General features: G+C 52.6%; 1 protein-coding gene across 2 annotated transcripts in view; it reads left to right on the top strand.

Moving 5' to 3' along the window:
* Positions 1 to 15,955, top strand: part of LAMA5 (laminin subunit alpha 5) — an 85,339-nt gene that overhangs the window by 47,584 nt on the left and 21,800 nt on the right. Inside the window, exons 10-30 of one of the 2 annotated variants that reach the window (XM_056507842.1) lie at positions 130 to 264; positions 683 to 745; positions 1,871 to 2,011; positions 2,373 to 2,510; positions 2,754 to 2,888; positions 3,349 to 3,483; positions 4,904 to 5,041; positions 5,205 to 5,257; positions 5,427 to 5,526; positions 6,014 to 6,066; positions 6,443 to 6,548; positions 7,341 to 7,440; positions 7,613 to 7,769; positions 9,789 to 9,918; positions 12,230 to 12,372; positions 12,466 to 12,572; positions 13,275 to 13,428; positions 13,704 to 13,864; positions 14,371 to 14,479; positions 14,935 to 15,032; positions 15,534 to 15,735. In XM_056507842.1, coding sequence (XP_056363817.1) covers positions 130 to 264; positions 683 to 745; positions 1,871 to 2,011; positions 2,373 to 2,510; positions 2,754 to 2,888; positions 3,349 to 3,483; positions 4,904 to 5,041; positions 5,205 to 5,257; positions 5,427 to 5,526; positions 6,014 to 6,066; positions 6,443 to 6,548; positions 7,341 to 7,440; positions 7,613 to 7,769; positions 9,789 to 9,918; positions 12,230 to 12,372; positions 12,466 to 12,572; positions 13,275 to 13,428; positions 13,704 to 13,864; positions 14,371 to 14,479; positions 14,935 to 15,032; positions 15,534 to 15,735 — 2,558 coding nt within the window. Of the gene's footprint in view, positions 1 to 129; positions 265 to 682; positions 746 to 1,870; positions 2,012 to 2,372; positions 2,511 to 2,753; positions 2,889 to 3,348; positions 3,484 to 4,903; positions 5,042 to 5,204; positions 5,258 to 5,426; positions 5,527 to 6,013; positions 6,067 to 6,442; positions 6,549 to 7,340; positions 7,441 to 7,612; positions 7,770 to 9,377; positions 9,517 to 9,788; positions 9,919 to 12,229; positions 12,373 to 12,465; positions 12,573 to 13,274; positions 13,429 to 13,703; positions 13,865 to 14,370; positions 14,480 to 14,934; positions 15,033 to 15,533; positions 15,736 to 15,955 lie in introns of both variants that reach the window. The other variant, XM_056507841.1, reaches the window with a different exon arrangement.

Here is a 15,955-nt window from a genome sequence, read left to right as displayed (position 1 = left end):
TGTCAACTCTGCAGTGACATCCTGCTGGCCTTGGTGACACTGGGCAGGGTTGGGCTGGGAGGTTCTCCTGCTGTAGGGAGTGTGAGGCCTCAGTCAGTGATGCTACTGCTGGCTTGTCCCTCTCTGCAGGCTGTAACTGTGAGTCTGACTTCACGGATGGCACCTGCGAGGACCTCACCGGGCGCTGCTACTGCAAACCCAACTACACCGGGGAGCACTGTGACACCTGTGCCGAGGGCTACCTCAACTTCCCCCACTGCTACCGTAAGTGGGGGCTCACTCCTGGCAGCCCACAGGCCCAGCAACTGTGGGAAGGGCCAGCAGCTCCAGTTGTGGTTCTTGGGATGTCCTTTCCCCATGCCATGTGGCACTCCTGTCCCAGGAGGAGTTCTTTCAGGTGGGCACAAGCCCACATTTGCCTTGGGTGGAAGCTGCACCAGAGCTGAGCTTCTCTGAACACAGAGTCAACACAGGAGCTCCCCAATTGGCTGGAGTTTCATCTCTCACTTTCTTATGAAAGACTGAAAAGGGGTGTAATGGATTGTTGTGTAGTGGGACATCTGTGCTTTGTTCCATGTTCCATTCAGCCTGTTCAACTTTGGGACTGTCAAGTCCCTGATAACCCATCAGGATTTCTCTGAGTGTGTATGATGACCTGTGCAATGTGTCTTTCTCTGCACAGCCGTTCCAGCTTTCTCTCACAATGATACTGGAGAACAAGTGCTTCCTGCAGGACAGATAATAAGTAAGCAGTGCAATTTTCCTTGATGTTTTGGCAATGCTGTCATTTCTGTTATACTTCCCATCCAATGCAAGATCAGGTTTTCAGCTTACTGGGCACATATGTTGTATGAGGCAGACCTGAGTGGTTTTAAGAGAGTACAACCAGCAGCTGAGTGTGAGGAAAGGAAGTTTTATGATCCCCTTTCTATAGATGTGGAAACTCTAGCCTAGAGTGGCCGTGTGATTTTTTTCTGGGTTCCAGGCCATGTGGGAATGTCCCTTCTGCCCTCCCTGTGAGGAATCTCCCCCAAAGGCCATGGAGGGGCTGTGGCTGAGCTGGGAGCTCTGCTGGGTGCCTCTGAAGGGTCATGCACAGGCAGCCACTCACTCTGTGTTGCTTCCTCTGTTGTTTAGAAAACTCATCCATGCTCTCATCCTGCTCCCCTCTACCTCCCTCCTCTCTCATGCTCACTTCTCTCAGTTCATCTACTCCCTTGTGCTTTATTCTTTCTCTTTTCCCACCGAATCTTCTCCTGTCTCATGCTCCCCAGCATGCTCCAGATAACCTTTTCCTTCCTTCTGATATTTTGAAGCCTGTATCTTCCAGACAGGTTTTTTCTTTCCTGAGCTGGAATTTCTCACTTCCCTTCTCATTTCCCCACCTCCCCCTCCTTTTTTTTTTAGATGATGTTTGTTCTTCCCTCTCCCAGCCTAGCACCCCACACCACTGCTGTTGGTGACAGCAGAGCTGGCTCAGAGCCTCAGCACTGCCTGCCTGGAACACCCTGCCCTGGAACTGGGAAGGTCGGGGGTGCAGCTGAGCATGGAGTGACCAGAGAGAAAGCCCAGACTTCACCCTGGTTAGCCAAAGGCTCTGTTTATTCCCACACTACCCTGAATCAGCAGAGCTTGTGGAAGCAGCATTTGCCTGCCCTGTGCCTTGCCCTGCTGCCCACCCTGCACCTTCACCAGCTGAGACCTTCCAGCCCCCCCATGAGCCAGGTTAAAACATTTTCATCTGATAGGAGGGTTGTGGAAGTGAATGCTTGAACATTTGAGTCACCTCATGGCAGCTCCTGCCCTGTCCTTGTGTGACCTCAGAGCTGGACTGACAGCCGTGTGTGGTGTCCCTGTTGTGTGTCCCCAGACTGCGACTGCTACGCGGGTGGGACGGAAGGCAACGCCTGTCGGAAGGACCCTCGGGTGGGGATGTGCGTGTGCAAACCCAACTTCCAGGGCACACACTGTGACCAGTGTGCCCCAGGCCACTATGGACCCACCTGCCAGCGTGAGTACCCAGTGGGCAGCGTGCCCAGGCTCACCCTGCTGGGCTTCTCCTTGTTCTCTACCCATGCTGGAACTCCACAGCTCCACTTCCAAGTGACAGGTCCCCATGAGTTCTGCACTTCTGCTGTTGTTTTCCACCCAGCCCTGACACTCAAGCATCCTCCCAAGCTGTGGGGGGTTCTTGAGGAATTCCCTATGGATGTGAGCTATGGGCCAGGCATGCTTGCTGTCAGCTCTGTTCCCCATGCTTTCTCCAGCAACTGCTCTTCTACCCCAGAGGAACAGATGCCCTGGTTCCTTTCCTGGGAAGGCTAAAGACAAAAAAACCCTATGTATTTACTAATGCCCTTGTTGCTTTGCAGCCTGCCAGTGCTCCGGCCCTGGTCAGTACGATGGCACCTGTGACAGCGACACAGGGCAGTGTCTGTGCCGGACAGGATTTGAGGGGCACTCCTGTGACCGGTGTGCTCCAGGCTACTTCAACTACCCTCTGTGCCAGTGTGAGTATCTGTCCTTCACAGGGTGGGGACACACAGCCAGAGTCCTCTGGCAGGGGACTGAAAAACTGGAAAGTAGTTTTGTGGGTGTTGTTGAGAATATGTGCCATGGACAGAGACTGATAGTTTGAACACTTAGAGCAGCACCTAAGGCCTGTCTGAGAACCCCAGGGAAAGGACATTTTGCCATGAGCTGTGCCCCATGCTCGCAGCTCAGGTGGGTGTTTCTGTGTTTCTGCGTTGCAGTGTGCGGCTGCAGCGCGGTCGGGACGCTGCCGGGAGGCTGCGACTCCGCCGGGAATTGTTTCTGCAGAGCCGAGTTTGCTGGGCCCCGCTGTGAGCACTGCAGCCCTGGCTACCACTCCTACCCCCACTGCTATGGTAAGCACCTGAGCCTTCAGCTCCTGCTGCTCTGAAAAACATACCTGCTCTTGCAAGACTTTGGTGTTGCTCAGTATCAAATCCATGTGCACTGGGAATTTGGCAGGCTTGTCTTTAGAGGTCATGGATCATAGCAAAGCCTGGAAGACAAGGCAGTTTTTATCAGTCACACTTCCTCATCACAGCCGTCCTGTGACCTGATGTCTCAGTTTATGCCTTTTTTGTTTGTTATTTTAATGCATTAACCTACTAAACTGCTGGGGGACACTGAATGAGCTGTAAAGACCCCTCAGTGGCATCTCCCTGGTATGGCTGTGAAAATACTGCATGATTTGCCAAGGGATTAAGAAATTATTTTTTTCTGATTGGAAGTGGCTAATTCCTGGGGGGCTGAATGATGGTTCAGACCCGCAATGCTTGGCCACAGATGACAGGGATCATCAGAGTCCTGCTCTTACAGCTTGTTCCTGCGATTCCCGGGGCGCAGTGGACAACAACTGCAGCCCGGCGGGGCAGTGCCGATGCCACGGGAATTTTGCGGGACACACCTGCAGCCAGTGTGCCCTGGGCTTCTATGGATACCCCAGCTGCACACGTGAGTAGCACCTTACTGCTCTCTGCAAGCACCTGAGAGGAGGGCGTAGCCAGACCCAGGTCACTCTCTTCTACCAAGTAACAAGACAGGAGGAGATGGCCCCAGGTTGCACAATGAGAGGTTTAGGTTGGGTGTTAGGAAAAATGTCTTCACCAAAACAGTTGTCAAGCATTGGCACAGGCTGCCTAGGGCAGTGGTGGAGTCACCATCATTTAAAAATAGTGTAGATGTGGCACTTGGGGGTTTGGTTTAGTGGTGGGCTTGGGAGTGCTGGGGGAACTGTTGGATGATGATCTTAGAGGTCTTTTCCAACCTTAATGATTCTCTGATCCTATCCTTTTCCCTGGGCACTGCATCACTCCTGGACTATTGCTCCTGCTGCCAGGACTGAGCAATGCCTGTGGCAGGTGCCTGCAGCCCCACATCCTCTGGCCTAGCCCTCCCCAGCTCTGGGCAGTGTCCCCATCTCCCTGTCAGCAGTCCCAACTGGAAGCCAGATGTACTCTTATGATTCCCAGCAAGAATTTAGTGCTCATTAAAAAGTAATCCCTGATACAATTTCCCTGAAGCAACAAAAGAGCATCATCACCCTCTTGCACAGTACTAAATGTGGACTCCTGAGCCATGCCAGCTGGCAGAACTCTCCTCCCAAATGCTGATGCCGGCAATATGCCTTTGAAGAGGCTGGAGGCAGAGATGAAATGGTCTCACAGGAGTTCAGTAGTCACTTTTTTTTGTCTCATAAAGCCATAGCCACATAGCAGAGCTGTAGAAGACCCACAGCAAGGAAAGAAAAGAACCACCTGGTTTTTATATTTTTTAAAAATCTCTTGTTTCCTGAGCAGTCTTTTGCTGTTAGCCAGGGTGGGGGTGTCAGCCTGGAATGTCTCCTTTGGCAGGGATTTGAGGTGTGCTGGCTGGGCAAGGAAGGCATGGGCAGCTCCCTGGCAGCTTGCTGACCTTTCCTGTGATAGGGCAGTGGGATCTCTGTGCATTCATGGGCAGCAGGTCGTGCAGAAGCTGTGGAACCATTGCCCTGCCCTCACCCTGCTGCCCACATCCACCATCCACAGAGCAGACCCTGATGGCTGAATGCTGCTCTTGAGTGTTTGGGATTTTGTCGGGTCTGATATGGCACTGGTGACTGACTTTTGGGGGATGAGATCACATCCCTTCTCCTCAACCAAAATTCTTCCCTGCCTCTGAAATGCACATAAATGTATGTGAGTGGGTGTGATAAACATTGAGACTTCTATTGTTTTTCTTAAAAGACAGGGTGGTTTTAACCAAAAGCAAAGAATGAGAATTTTATTTACAATCCGCATGTCTGGCTGCTTTTGGCGAAGGTCAGGCAGACAAAAGAGGCTGTTGCTGGGAAGCCCTGAATGCCACTGCAGCAGTTCTCTGCCCTCCCTTGCAGCTTGCCAGTGCTCCAGGGAGGGGTCCCTGCACGGCACCTGTGACCAGGACACGGGGCAGTGCAGCTGCCGGCCCAAGGTGACAGGACTGCGCTGTGACAGCTGCGAGCCTGGCGCCTACGGCTTCCCCCACTGCCAAGGTACCCCCTTCTCCCTGGTCTCTTGGGACACTCCAGTCTCTTGGGTGCTGGTGAATGCACTTATCACCCCCCAAAAGCTTTGTAAGGGGAGAAATAACCCCAGTTAGGGACAGCCAAGGGGTGAGCTAGTGCTATAATTCTGTTCTTTGCCCCCCTTTTCTAGTGGGCTCCTGTAACCCAGCAGGGTTGGAGACTGCAGATCCCTCGCTGGCCCCAGTGAGTATCAAATGAACCTACCACAACCCCTGCAGGTCATTTTGTATGATTCATTTTATCTCTTCTTGGACCAAGTCCTTCCTTAAGCTCAGCCAGAGCAGCAGACCCCATGTTCAGCTACTGTGCTGTAAATTCTCACCTGCTCTTTTCTCCCCCTGCCTTTCCTCAGGGCTCCTGTGCGTGTCGGGCATATGTTGAAGGCCCAGCCTGTGACAGATGCAAGCCTGGATACTGGAACCTGACTCCAGAGAACCCTTATGGCTGCTTGAGTAAGGAAATGGCATTTGCACAATCCACAAAAGTCCCCTCCATTGTGCAAGAGCCAAACCCAAGCCAGTGGAGGGTTGGAAGCAATGGCCTTCCTTCCATCTTCACCCAGAAGTGATGTGTCAGAGCTGGAGTCCTCTGGGGGACTCTCGCATGGAAACTGGAAAGGCCAAAGCCAGGAGGTTTTTGTTTGGGATGAAACATGGGGCTCATGCCATGAGTTGTGCCATCCTCAGCCCTCCCTGCAGACACTTAATTTTTCATGGCCAAATATGCAGAAGAGAAAAATGTCTTTGGTAGCTGTGTCCTCAACAGTAGCTGTCTAAAATGAGATCTGAGCCCTTGTGCAGGGCTACCTTCTACTTGACCAATTCCTGGCCCCTCTTACCCCAGCCAGTGCCTTCTGGTGTGGTGGGTGCTGACCCCATCAGGCTTCTTCTCAGGGGCTGATTGACCTTCTGGCTTTCTTGTTCATCTTCCTCTCCTCAGGCTGCAAGTGTGACACCAGGGGCACCATCAGTGGGATCACGGAGTGCCGGCAGGTGGGTTTGTTCCTCTGCTTCCAGGCTCCTCTGAGTGTGTGCTGTCTTGGGAGTGTTCGTCTCTGTCTCTCCTAGCAGCTGCTGGAGCTCTCTGGGCTTGCATGAGAATGTGGGATTAAGACCTGTCATAAATTAGGCACCTAAATATTTCTGGGTCTGTCCCAGGATTGCCTGGATTTTTGTTTGCCTGCATTGTTGGGTAATTTAAGTTATCTGGCCCTTATCTGGCCCACCCACGCGCAGGAAGCTGTGTGGAGCATGAATCTCAAACTGCTGCTTCTGCAGTGTCTCAGACCAGAACCCAAATAACTGAGGAACAGCTTAGCCATGACAAGCAACAGGAGGGAATGAGTTTCCATGCCTGCTTCTCTCCCAGGGCGATGGGCAGTGCTTCTGCAAAGCCAACGTGTGTGGGCAGTTCTGCTCAGCCTGCAGGGATGGCTACTTCAACATGGAGAATGCAAATTACTTTGGCTGCCAAGGTGAGCCCCTTCTGTGGTGTGTTTGGTGAGTGAGGGGGCCACAAGAACTGACCCCACTGCACAGACTACCTGGCTGGTGACCTTGGAGAAAAGGGGCGAGAGATGTCCCACCTTCTGTTTTGGGCCATTGTTTTTGGGGTGATTAAGTGCTTTAAGGATTACAGTGGTAGTGCTGGGTTGATGGTTGGAATTCAGTGATCTTAAAAGTCTCTTCCAGCCTTGGTTCTGTGATTCTCTACCATGGCCCAGAGCATGGTCTGGGAATCACTGTGGGTTGGGAGACCTGAGGTCATGCTTTCCCACTGTTGGGCACAGGTTTGTCAGGCTGGGGAGCGAACAGCCAGGTAAGGTACCCTAAAGTGTGTTTGAGCCACTGGTCACATCCTTGCAGCAATGCTCCTTCCCCCTGCTGGGACGGGGTGGCCATGGGTACATGGGGTTGGCCACTCTTCACCGTGTCCCTGGGAAGAGGTAAAGGAGATCCAGCTGCTCTGAGCCATCCCACGCAGTGCTGGCACAGCTGGGAAGGGGCAGCAGGCTGTGGTTGGTGGCAGGGCTGCAGTGCCTGGCCCTGAGGGTTTGCAGACCTTGCTCCATCAGCCGCCTGGAAATAGCTCGGCGCTGAGGTGGAAGAAGAGTCTGTCCAAGTGGGGCCGGCGCCAAATATGAAAACGGATACAATGGAATAAAAATAGTGACCCCAGGCTCCCTGCCCGCTGGGATGTGCCTTTGATTAGCGACCAGGAGCTCGTTAGCACCACGGGAATGTAAACAGGCGCTTCCTGCCCGCAGGCTGCCGCTGCGACGTCGGCGGAGCGCTGGGAGCGTCCTGCGAGGAGCGGAGCGGAGCCTGTCGCTGCCGGCAGAGCACTCGGGGTCCCACCTGCACCCAGTAAGCGTCACCTCGGGGTGCTCTGGCTCCCACCGTGTCCTCTGCCACCACGGGATGGGGAGCTCATGGTCCGGGCTGCTGTCACATCACCGCGTGCCTGGCAGTGTCTTGCTGCCATAGCCCAGCAGGTGACAGTGCTCTCTCTCTCTCTCTCTCTCTCTCTGTCCCCCAGACCAGCACGGGACCATTATTTCCCTGACCTTCACCACTTAAAATTCGAGCTGGAGGAAGGCACCACGCCGGCCGGCCGGGCCGTGCGCTTTGGCTACAACCCCTTGGAGTTTGAGGGTTTCAGCTGGCGAGGATACGCACAGATGTCCTCCATCCAGGTACGCCTGCCGCCTGCAGCACAGCCCAGCTCCCCAAGGGAGGATGTGGCCAGTGGAGGACTGATGTGCTTTTGGCACACATCTTTCACTCCAAGTGTTCCTGAAACCCCCCAAGTCACAGGATGGCCAACATAAACAGCACAGTGTATATATAGCCTGTTTGTGCAGATATTTCCTCTAGTGCAGGGGGTGGTATAGACTGATGAGGGGAAAGATCCTAAACTGGGAATCCCGTGACATCCTGATACATTTAGACAAAGGTGGTAGCATGGTGATTACTTACAGGGATGTCTATAAACACTGTCTCTCAGTTTCCTTGTTCCTCTTTCAACTGACTCTGTCCTTTCCTATAGCTCTGCATAACCTTTCTTCCCTTTTCCAAAAATAAGTGTTTTCTCCTCAGCTGCCTTGTTGAGCTTGGACCTCTTGTTACCCTTCAGCCTTTGCCCTTGCTGTTAGCTGCTTTGCTGTAAAAATGGTTTATGCTAAACTGGAGTTGTGTAAGTCCTAGAAGTGAAGGTGTTTCTTCTGCTGACTCTTTTTCTCTCCTTGGTGTTTCTTCTGCATGGCCTCAGTGGAAGTGTGTGTGTGTTTGGGGATGGAGTACAGGGCAGTGATTCTCTGACAGTCTTGTCCCATGTAAGATGCTCCTTACCCTGGTGCATGTACTTTCAGTTTGCTTCACGTTTTTGTGCTTAGGTGAAATAACTGACGGGCTGTTTCCCACTGAATTTTAGATAGGAGCTAAGCAGTGAACTCCTGTGGGCTGCTTTGAGAAAAGCTTAAGGATGGAGCTCATGCTCAAGTTCATAGCTCCAGTGTTGCATACAGCATTGGTGTTTGAGCTAGAAATAGACCTTGATAGAAGGGCTGATCCATGGCTTTTGGCTGGCAGGTCTTACTGTAGTTTGTTATCATCAAAACCCTTCCAGTTTGCTCTCCAGCAGGAGAGTGGAACTGTGGAAAACACAGACCTAATTAGAACACTCCCTAGGCAGACCTCAGCTTTGCCCTTTAGGCAGAAGTTATTTAAGCCTAGATCTCTTTGAAGAGTATCTCCTTGGTGGGGTGTTGCCAAGCAGTGTCCAGGCAGATGTGCCATCAGTTGTATGGTCCATTAGCCCTGCTGGTCCTTAGCACTGCACATTCCTAAGGACGAGGCACCAGCTCAATTCCCAGCCTCTTTTGTAGGCAGTTGGGCAGAGCCCCGTAAATGCAAGGGCAGGAGTTTGGTACCTGGTGGCTGGTTGCAGCACACTAAAGCCAAAAAGCAGCATGCTGCTAACAAAAGCAACAACTTCTTACAACCTTCTCTGTGTAATGGTGTGTGCCCCAGGACAGCTGAGCCACCCTGCTGTGCCACAGCATCTTGCAGATGTGATCACAGGCAGGTTGCTCTCTCAGTGGCTGGCCCCAAGTGTCCCCCAAGGTGGGGGACAGTGTCACGAGGCGCAGTGAGCAGCGGGGTCCGTGTGCTTGTCTCCTCCTCGCACTGTGCATGTTGCTTTGGGAGCAGTGAGCCGAGCGGCTGCGCTTGGGCTGGCAGCGTGGGCGGTGGAGGTAACTGAAGGTGTGCTCTGCTTCTCTCCCCTTTCTCTCTCCCACCAGCCCAAGGTAGTGGTGACTCTCAATGTGACCTCCCCCGACCTCTTCCGCCTCGTCTTCCGCTACGTCAGCCGGGGGCCCGCCAGTGTGGAAGGGAGGGTCTCGGTCGTTGAGGAAGGAAAGTTTAATGTTTGTGGCAACTGTAAGTGCATTTTTCACTTCTAGACTAACTCAGAGCATCCATGCTGCAACACTGCTCCTCTGCCCCTTCTCCTGCCCCGAGGTGTGTCCATCCCAGGTGTGCCCATGCCCGGTGGCCAGCCAGAGCCGTGCCCGGGCTGGTGAGGGAGGGGGAAGAGAGGCAGGCAGGCAGGCAGGCAGGGCAGGAGGGTCAGGCCTTCCCCACAGTGGGTGGGCGCTCAGCAGCTGCCCCCCCAGTGATGTGTGCCCCGTGTGCTCTTTTGCTTTTTGCAGAATAAAATCAGAGTCACTGTAGACGTGAAGGAGGCAGAGCTCTATCTGTTCCATGTCATCCTGAGGTATATTAATTCAGGAGGGGCCACTGTGTATGGCAAAATTACAGCTTATCAGCCACGAAGGAGAGGTAAGGATCCCAGACTGCTCTGCTTCCCTGTGCCATCGCCACCTCCTCCCCATCCCAGGCAACCTTCTGCATCATCCTTTCCAGAAGACGCTTCCATATGGCTTTACCCATTAGTCCTGCTCTCCCAGTTGAAAGGCTGATTTGAGTTTGCAGCCCCCTTAATTTACCAAAGCAGCAGCAAGGTGGGCCCAGCTCTGGGGCTGCACACTGAGGACTGATTCCAGCCAGGCCGGTGGGAGATAAAGCTCTTGTACAATTGCATACAACCTTTCCAGCACAGGACAAGATCACCCCAGTGCCCCAGGCAAGACTGAGCTGACTTTGCACAAAACCAGAGTGGGCCAGGAGCTGGGAAGTGGATCCAAACTTTGGCAGCTGGATGTGGTTTTATTTACCAGCTGCCCTGATGTGGCAGTCCTGCCTTTCCCGTGTGCTTCTCCCAAACCAGGCTGTTCGCTTCACACGTGGTGTGGGGCTTGGAAGTGCTGTGGAATTACACATCTTACACAGGCATTGCACTCTGGTGCAGTGTCCTCTCATAACACCATGAGCTGCTGGAGAAGAGCCACCAGAAGATGTCTGAACACACCTGGAAATCTGGACAGCAAATATTCTGGGAAACAATCTGAGCAAGACTACATGAGAACACACCTGAGGCCATGGAGGGTGGCTGGCTGGTTGATTTTACCCTTTTGGATGCCACAGCCACACTGTCCTGCTGAAGCTCTTCCTCCAGAGCACACATGCACAGCACAAGGCTGTCAGCACTACCTGCCTAATTATCAATGTGTGAAGTTCTCTCCTCTGCCTTGAGCTGGCATAGGTTCTGCCTTTGATGTGATATGCAAGATTTGAAATGCCAAAATACTATTTTTCTGCCTTTTTTTGAGAGGAAAAATGGCTTATTTTTTATGTCCAGTCTTACTACACAGCAGAAGAACAAGAGCAGAAGCTGTGGTCATGCTTTAGGTTCAGGAAGTATTTAATCTGTCCTATCCAAGCAGAAGAGCTCATTTGCCTTAAAAAGTGCTTCACTTCTTGTGCAGAAGCAACATGATTTTTCCAGAGCTTGCAAAGGCAAGCAGCCAACTGGTGCACCAACAAAAGGATCCAGGAGAGCAGCATCCTTGGGAGGCTTCAGGAGTGCTGAGCCACCTCCTGTCTGGATGGAAAGGATTTCACATGGCAAAGGACAAGCAGCCTGGAAAGAAGCTGGAAGATGTGGCTTGCAAAAGGGGAAGCCTTTTCCAAGTGTGGGATTTTCAGCCTGGTTTCTTCCACTCTGCCTCCAGAAGCTGTTTCAGTTGGAGCTGTGTATTTCCTCAAAGGGATGTGAAACTTCAACCTGTCAATAAATCTACCCTGGTGCCAGGGAAATCTCTTCAACCTTGCATCCTTACCTCTGCTTCCCATCTGGAAAAGTGAGGTCCCAGCCTCAGCTGATGCCAGGCATGTCACAGAGCTACCACACATGGGGAGGGGTTATTAACCACCCCAGCAGTAGCACAAGCCCTTGCTTTAGCTTCTGGTTCTGTGTGTTGTGCCTTGATGTCCATGTACCACACCAGGAGAGTCAGTGTGCCACATTCTCCACTTCCTTCTTCATCTCATCTGCTCACCATGCAGCCATTCCAGTGAATCCTCACCTGTGCTCTTCAAAACCTGCTGGGCAGGCACACAGTGTGCTTCTAGGAGCTGCATTGTGGTTGCATCCATTAATGAGGAGTTTGTGGGACTGTCAGATGAGCCAAGGAGCTGTTCAGCAGCAGCAGGATGAGGCCTTGCACACATTCTATCATGTCAGTTTAAAATAATGTCTAAAGCTCGAGTGCAGAGTCTGTGGTTGGCTGGAAGAAAGGCAGGAGCACACCTTGGGAGCCTGAAAGTTTGCCAGAGGACAGGTATCTTGCCTGTGGAGATGGGGTCAAAATTTCCCTGAGGAGAATGTATCTGGGCAGTTCTTTTTTGTCTGTCTCACAATTAACTCTTCACAGATAAGTTCTTTCCTTTTCTAGCTGGCAAAACGCTCCTTGGCTTGCAACACTCTGTGCTTTGCAGTCTGGGGATGCAGAGCACACTGTGAGAACTCTGGATTTGCATTAAGGATTGCAGTGATTTATATTTATTTCTCCCATTAGGCTGTTGAGCGGATTGAGAGTGGATGTCTCTGTTCCAGGACAGTGTGGGATTGTGGTGCACTGAGAGACTGGGAGCCTGTCACTCCCCACTGCACCACAAAGCTGCTTCCCTGAGCAAAGCTCTAGGTGTTTCATTCCAGTCCCTTCACAGGCTCTCATCCCTCCCATTCCAGGTACAGAGCAGACCAAGCAGATTGTCTTTGCTCCCAGCACGGAGCCAGCCTTTGTCACTGTGCCCCAGAACAGCTTTGGGGAGCCCTTCGTGCTGAACCCCAACACCTGGTCCCTGGTTGTGGAAGCAGAGGGTGTGCTGCTGGTAAGGCCCTGTGCTCCACCCACTGTGGGGGCTCCAGCCAGCTCCCTGGGACAAGTGTCCCAAGTATAACACCTCTCCCATCTCTCCTCCTAGGACTATCTGGTTCTGCTGCCCAGCTCATACTACGAAGCACCAATCCTGCAGCTGAAGGTCACGGAGCCTTGTGTCTACCAGCCAGCCCCTGAACAAGCCACCCAGAAGTAAGGATCTGCAGATGTTTGTGCTGTGCAGGGCTTGCTCAGCTCCTCTATGCCTTAAGGAATATACACAGTCCATGCTCTGTGATGCAGGAAAACTGCTTCATAGAGCACTTGGCTGAGGCTGATAAAGCTTGTGGAGCCTGCACTGGCCCAGAAAGCCAGCCCATAGATCCCTCATCCATGACACAGCCAGTCTGTGTTTTCTCCTGGACTATGGAGAGGCAGCTCACTCAGTGACACCATAGCCCACCTCTCTGCTAGGCTGGGTTCCCAGTGCCAGGCTGTGTGTGTCCTCAAAAATGGCTGCTATGAATGAGTTTTGCTGTACTATTTAAAATGAACAGAGTCTGATAGTGTTTGGAGCATCTCAGTGTATCTGCTTGCCCAGGACCTCTCTCCCTGTTGGCCAGAAGGCTGGCTGGGCTCTGCACACTGGTTGTCCCATCCACCATAGTAGTGGTCCCCAGGATAAAGCCCAGTGCAAGGGAAGAAGCTTTTTGTTGTTAGTGCTCTCCCTGGTCCTGTAACGCCCATTCTCTTGCTCCCCACTGGCCAGAGCTGCTCCTTGGCCTGACCAAAATAGGCTTGGATAGACCAAAGCCTTTTGCAAACTCAGCTGGGCCCAGGCTGTGTGCATGCTCTCAGCTTTCATAGTCATGATGTAACTTTTGTACTTCACAGTTTTTTTCTGTGTGTTTCCAGCTGCCTGTTGTACAAGTACCTGTCTGTGGAGGGCTTCCCTGCCGTGCCAGGGGTGGATGCAGTGTGCAGGCTGGACAACAGGCTCCCCAGGCTGTGTCCCACGGAGCAGCTCACCCCCTCCCACCCCCGGATGGCCACCTGCAGTGGCAGTGATGTGAGTGCCACTTCTGTTTGGACACTGCAGCACTCACCCCCCTGTCTCCTCTGTCTGGGGTTTCCCTACACCTGGGCAGGTGACCAGAAGGGATTCATACCCATGCATCTGTGTGCCTGTGCGCCCTGTTCAAGGCACCCAAACCCAGAGTCTCACATGTAAAGGTTTGCAAGGATTTGATAAGATTTGTTGCATTGTCCCCTGAGCTGCAGAGGAGGCTGGTTTGTAGCACAGGCATTCTGCACACAGTCCCTCAGTCACTGTCTGTCCTCCAGGTGGAAGTGCAGCTGTCCCTGCCCGTGGCCCAGCCTGGGAAGTACGTGCTGCTGGTGGAATATGCCAACACCAACGCCCTGCAGACCGTGGGCATCGCCGTGAGCTCGCCGCACTCGGCCACGCAGCAGGGCTCCTTTACCTTCTACCCCTGTGTCTACAGGTACCTCAGGGGGCAAAGGGGCCACTTCTCTGCAGTGACAAGGACAGCCTCCCCTCCAGCTGAACTTTTCTGAGTTTGTCACACAAAAAAAGCAAGCTTCAGTGTTGTCCATCTAAGCTCTGTGTGGCCAGACTCATTGTAGCTGGACACAGATTTTATTGGCTGGCCGTCCCATCTCAGGGATGTACCTGCCTCTGCCATAAGATAATCTTCTGCATCTGTTTGCAGCTGGATGTGTTGATAGAGACCTTGACTTAGGGAATGACCTACAGGCAAGTTTATTGGAGACAATCAAATCCTGTCTGACTTCAGATTGCAACCTTTGCAGTAGGAAACAAATGTTAGGGGTGTCCTTGGAAAACTTTGCTCTTGTGAGCAGCCAGAAAAAACATCAAAAGATTTCCAGGGACCTTGTGTAAATACCCTTAGGGCATAGAGCTGGCAGGACAAGAAATGGGTCATGACCCTGTGCAAGGCTGGCTTCAAAATGTGTGTTTCTCTTACAGTTTCCTTTGTCGAGGGATTGCTGTAGATTCCCAGAGTCGAACGGCAACTTTTGAACTCACCTCAGAGGCCACTGTTCGTTTCACCTCTGATCTGGCTGATTTCTTCCTGGTAAGGCTCCCTCTGAGGGCAGCTCTGTCAACAGGTCACAGGAAGGAAAGGCTGGAGTGGGACCCAACCTGTAGAAGGGTTTTCTAGTCCTGTTTGGACTGGATACTGGATGTTAGTCTGTGTCATGGCCAGTCCAAGTGGAGAATGTGCTTGGTGGGGTGTTTTGAAGTAGATCATGGGACTGGGAATGGGGAGGAGATGGGGAGAAGTAGCTGCTCTTGCAGAGGGAGCTCTGTAGCTGGCAGTTCCTTTTTTATCTTGAAGATATTCCTTGTTTAGCAAGGATTGAAGAATCCCATCAATGTAAGGCACTTCTAAATGCCATAAGGCTTGTGCCAAGGAATAAGGGGCAGTAAGCATGCCATGCATTAGCTGAAGTGGCTGGTGAGCACAGTGACTGCTGTGGCTGCAGTGACAGAGGCTGTCACATAACCAGGTGTCTCTCCTGTGTGCAGCACAAGGTGTACCTGATCCCTGCTGCACAGTTCACCATGGAGCTCATCGAGCCGAAGGTGCACTGCATCAGTGTCCATGGCACCTTCTCATCCAACAGGTGAGAGTCTCAGGTCCCCCTCAGCTTTAGCAGGAATGGGACTATTTCCAGAAACATTTGCTTGTCTAGCTTCCCTCAGGCTCAGAGACTTCTTAAGTTTTTGATGAAGAAATCTCTAGCTGAGGTGATCTCCTTGCTCAGTCCTCTGAGACTGGGAATCAGACTGATGGTCCTGTACCTGAGCCCCACTCTGCCCCCTGGGGCAGGCACTCAGGTGTCATCCCAAATAGGCATTCCTGTGCTTGCTCACATACAGCAAGATACTTGCTGTATCCAAATTTTTGACTCTGCTTCAAATAAGTATTTTCAGAGGAATTAGCCTGTGCCAGGCTGCTGTTCTTCCTGCTGAGCCCAGAGCCCCAGGGGTGCTGGTAGTGAGCCCTCCCTCAGCAGGAACGCTGTAATCCACCAGGGAGCACAGGGTGGGCTTCCCTGCCAGGACCCCAGAGCCTCTCTTTCTTTCTGGAGGTACTCACATCCTGTTCACTCCTTGTTTTTCAGCAGCTCCTGTGTCCCCTCAAGGTTCCTGAAGCTTTCTCAGTCAGTCATTTTGGAGGGGGCCCAGGCTCTGCCCATCGCCCCAGAGGTGCCCCTGGCTCAGGCTGTCCATGTGGCTCCAGCTGGGGTGCCAGTGGAGCCTGCTCCTCATCCTCCCACAGCGATGGACCCCACTGCAGAGCTCATCCTCCTGCAGTCCCCACAGGTAGGGGCACAGCCATGGCTTGGGCTGGTTTGCTGGTGCTGTGGCACTGGACCAGTGGGGCAGGGAGAAGTTTTCCTTACGTGTTGATAAATGCTTTATGGATTAGCATTTTCAGAATTTAATCTGAGCTTTAAACTTCTCCCTGAACCTGTAGTTCCTTGGCTTTATCCAACCTTGTTTGGTTCTCTGGGATCCCAGGAAAAGCTTTTCAGGTGGCAGC

The sequence above is a fragment of the Oenanthe melanoleuca genome, chromosome 20 (genome assembly GCF_029582105.1).
Source record: "Oenanthe melanoleuca isolate GR-GAL-2019-014 chromosome 20, OMel1.0, whole genome shotgun sequence".
NCBI lineage: Eukaryota > Metazoa > Chordata > Aves > Passeriformes > Muscicapidae > Oenanthe > Oenanthe melanoleuca.
Note: the sequence above shows the minus strand (reverse complement) of the source record. Positions and strands in the feature narration are given on the sequence as shown.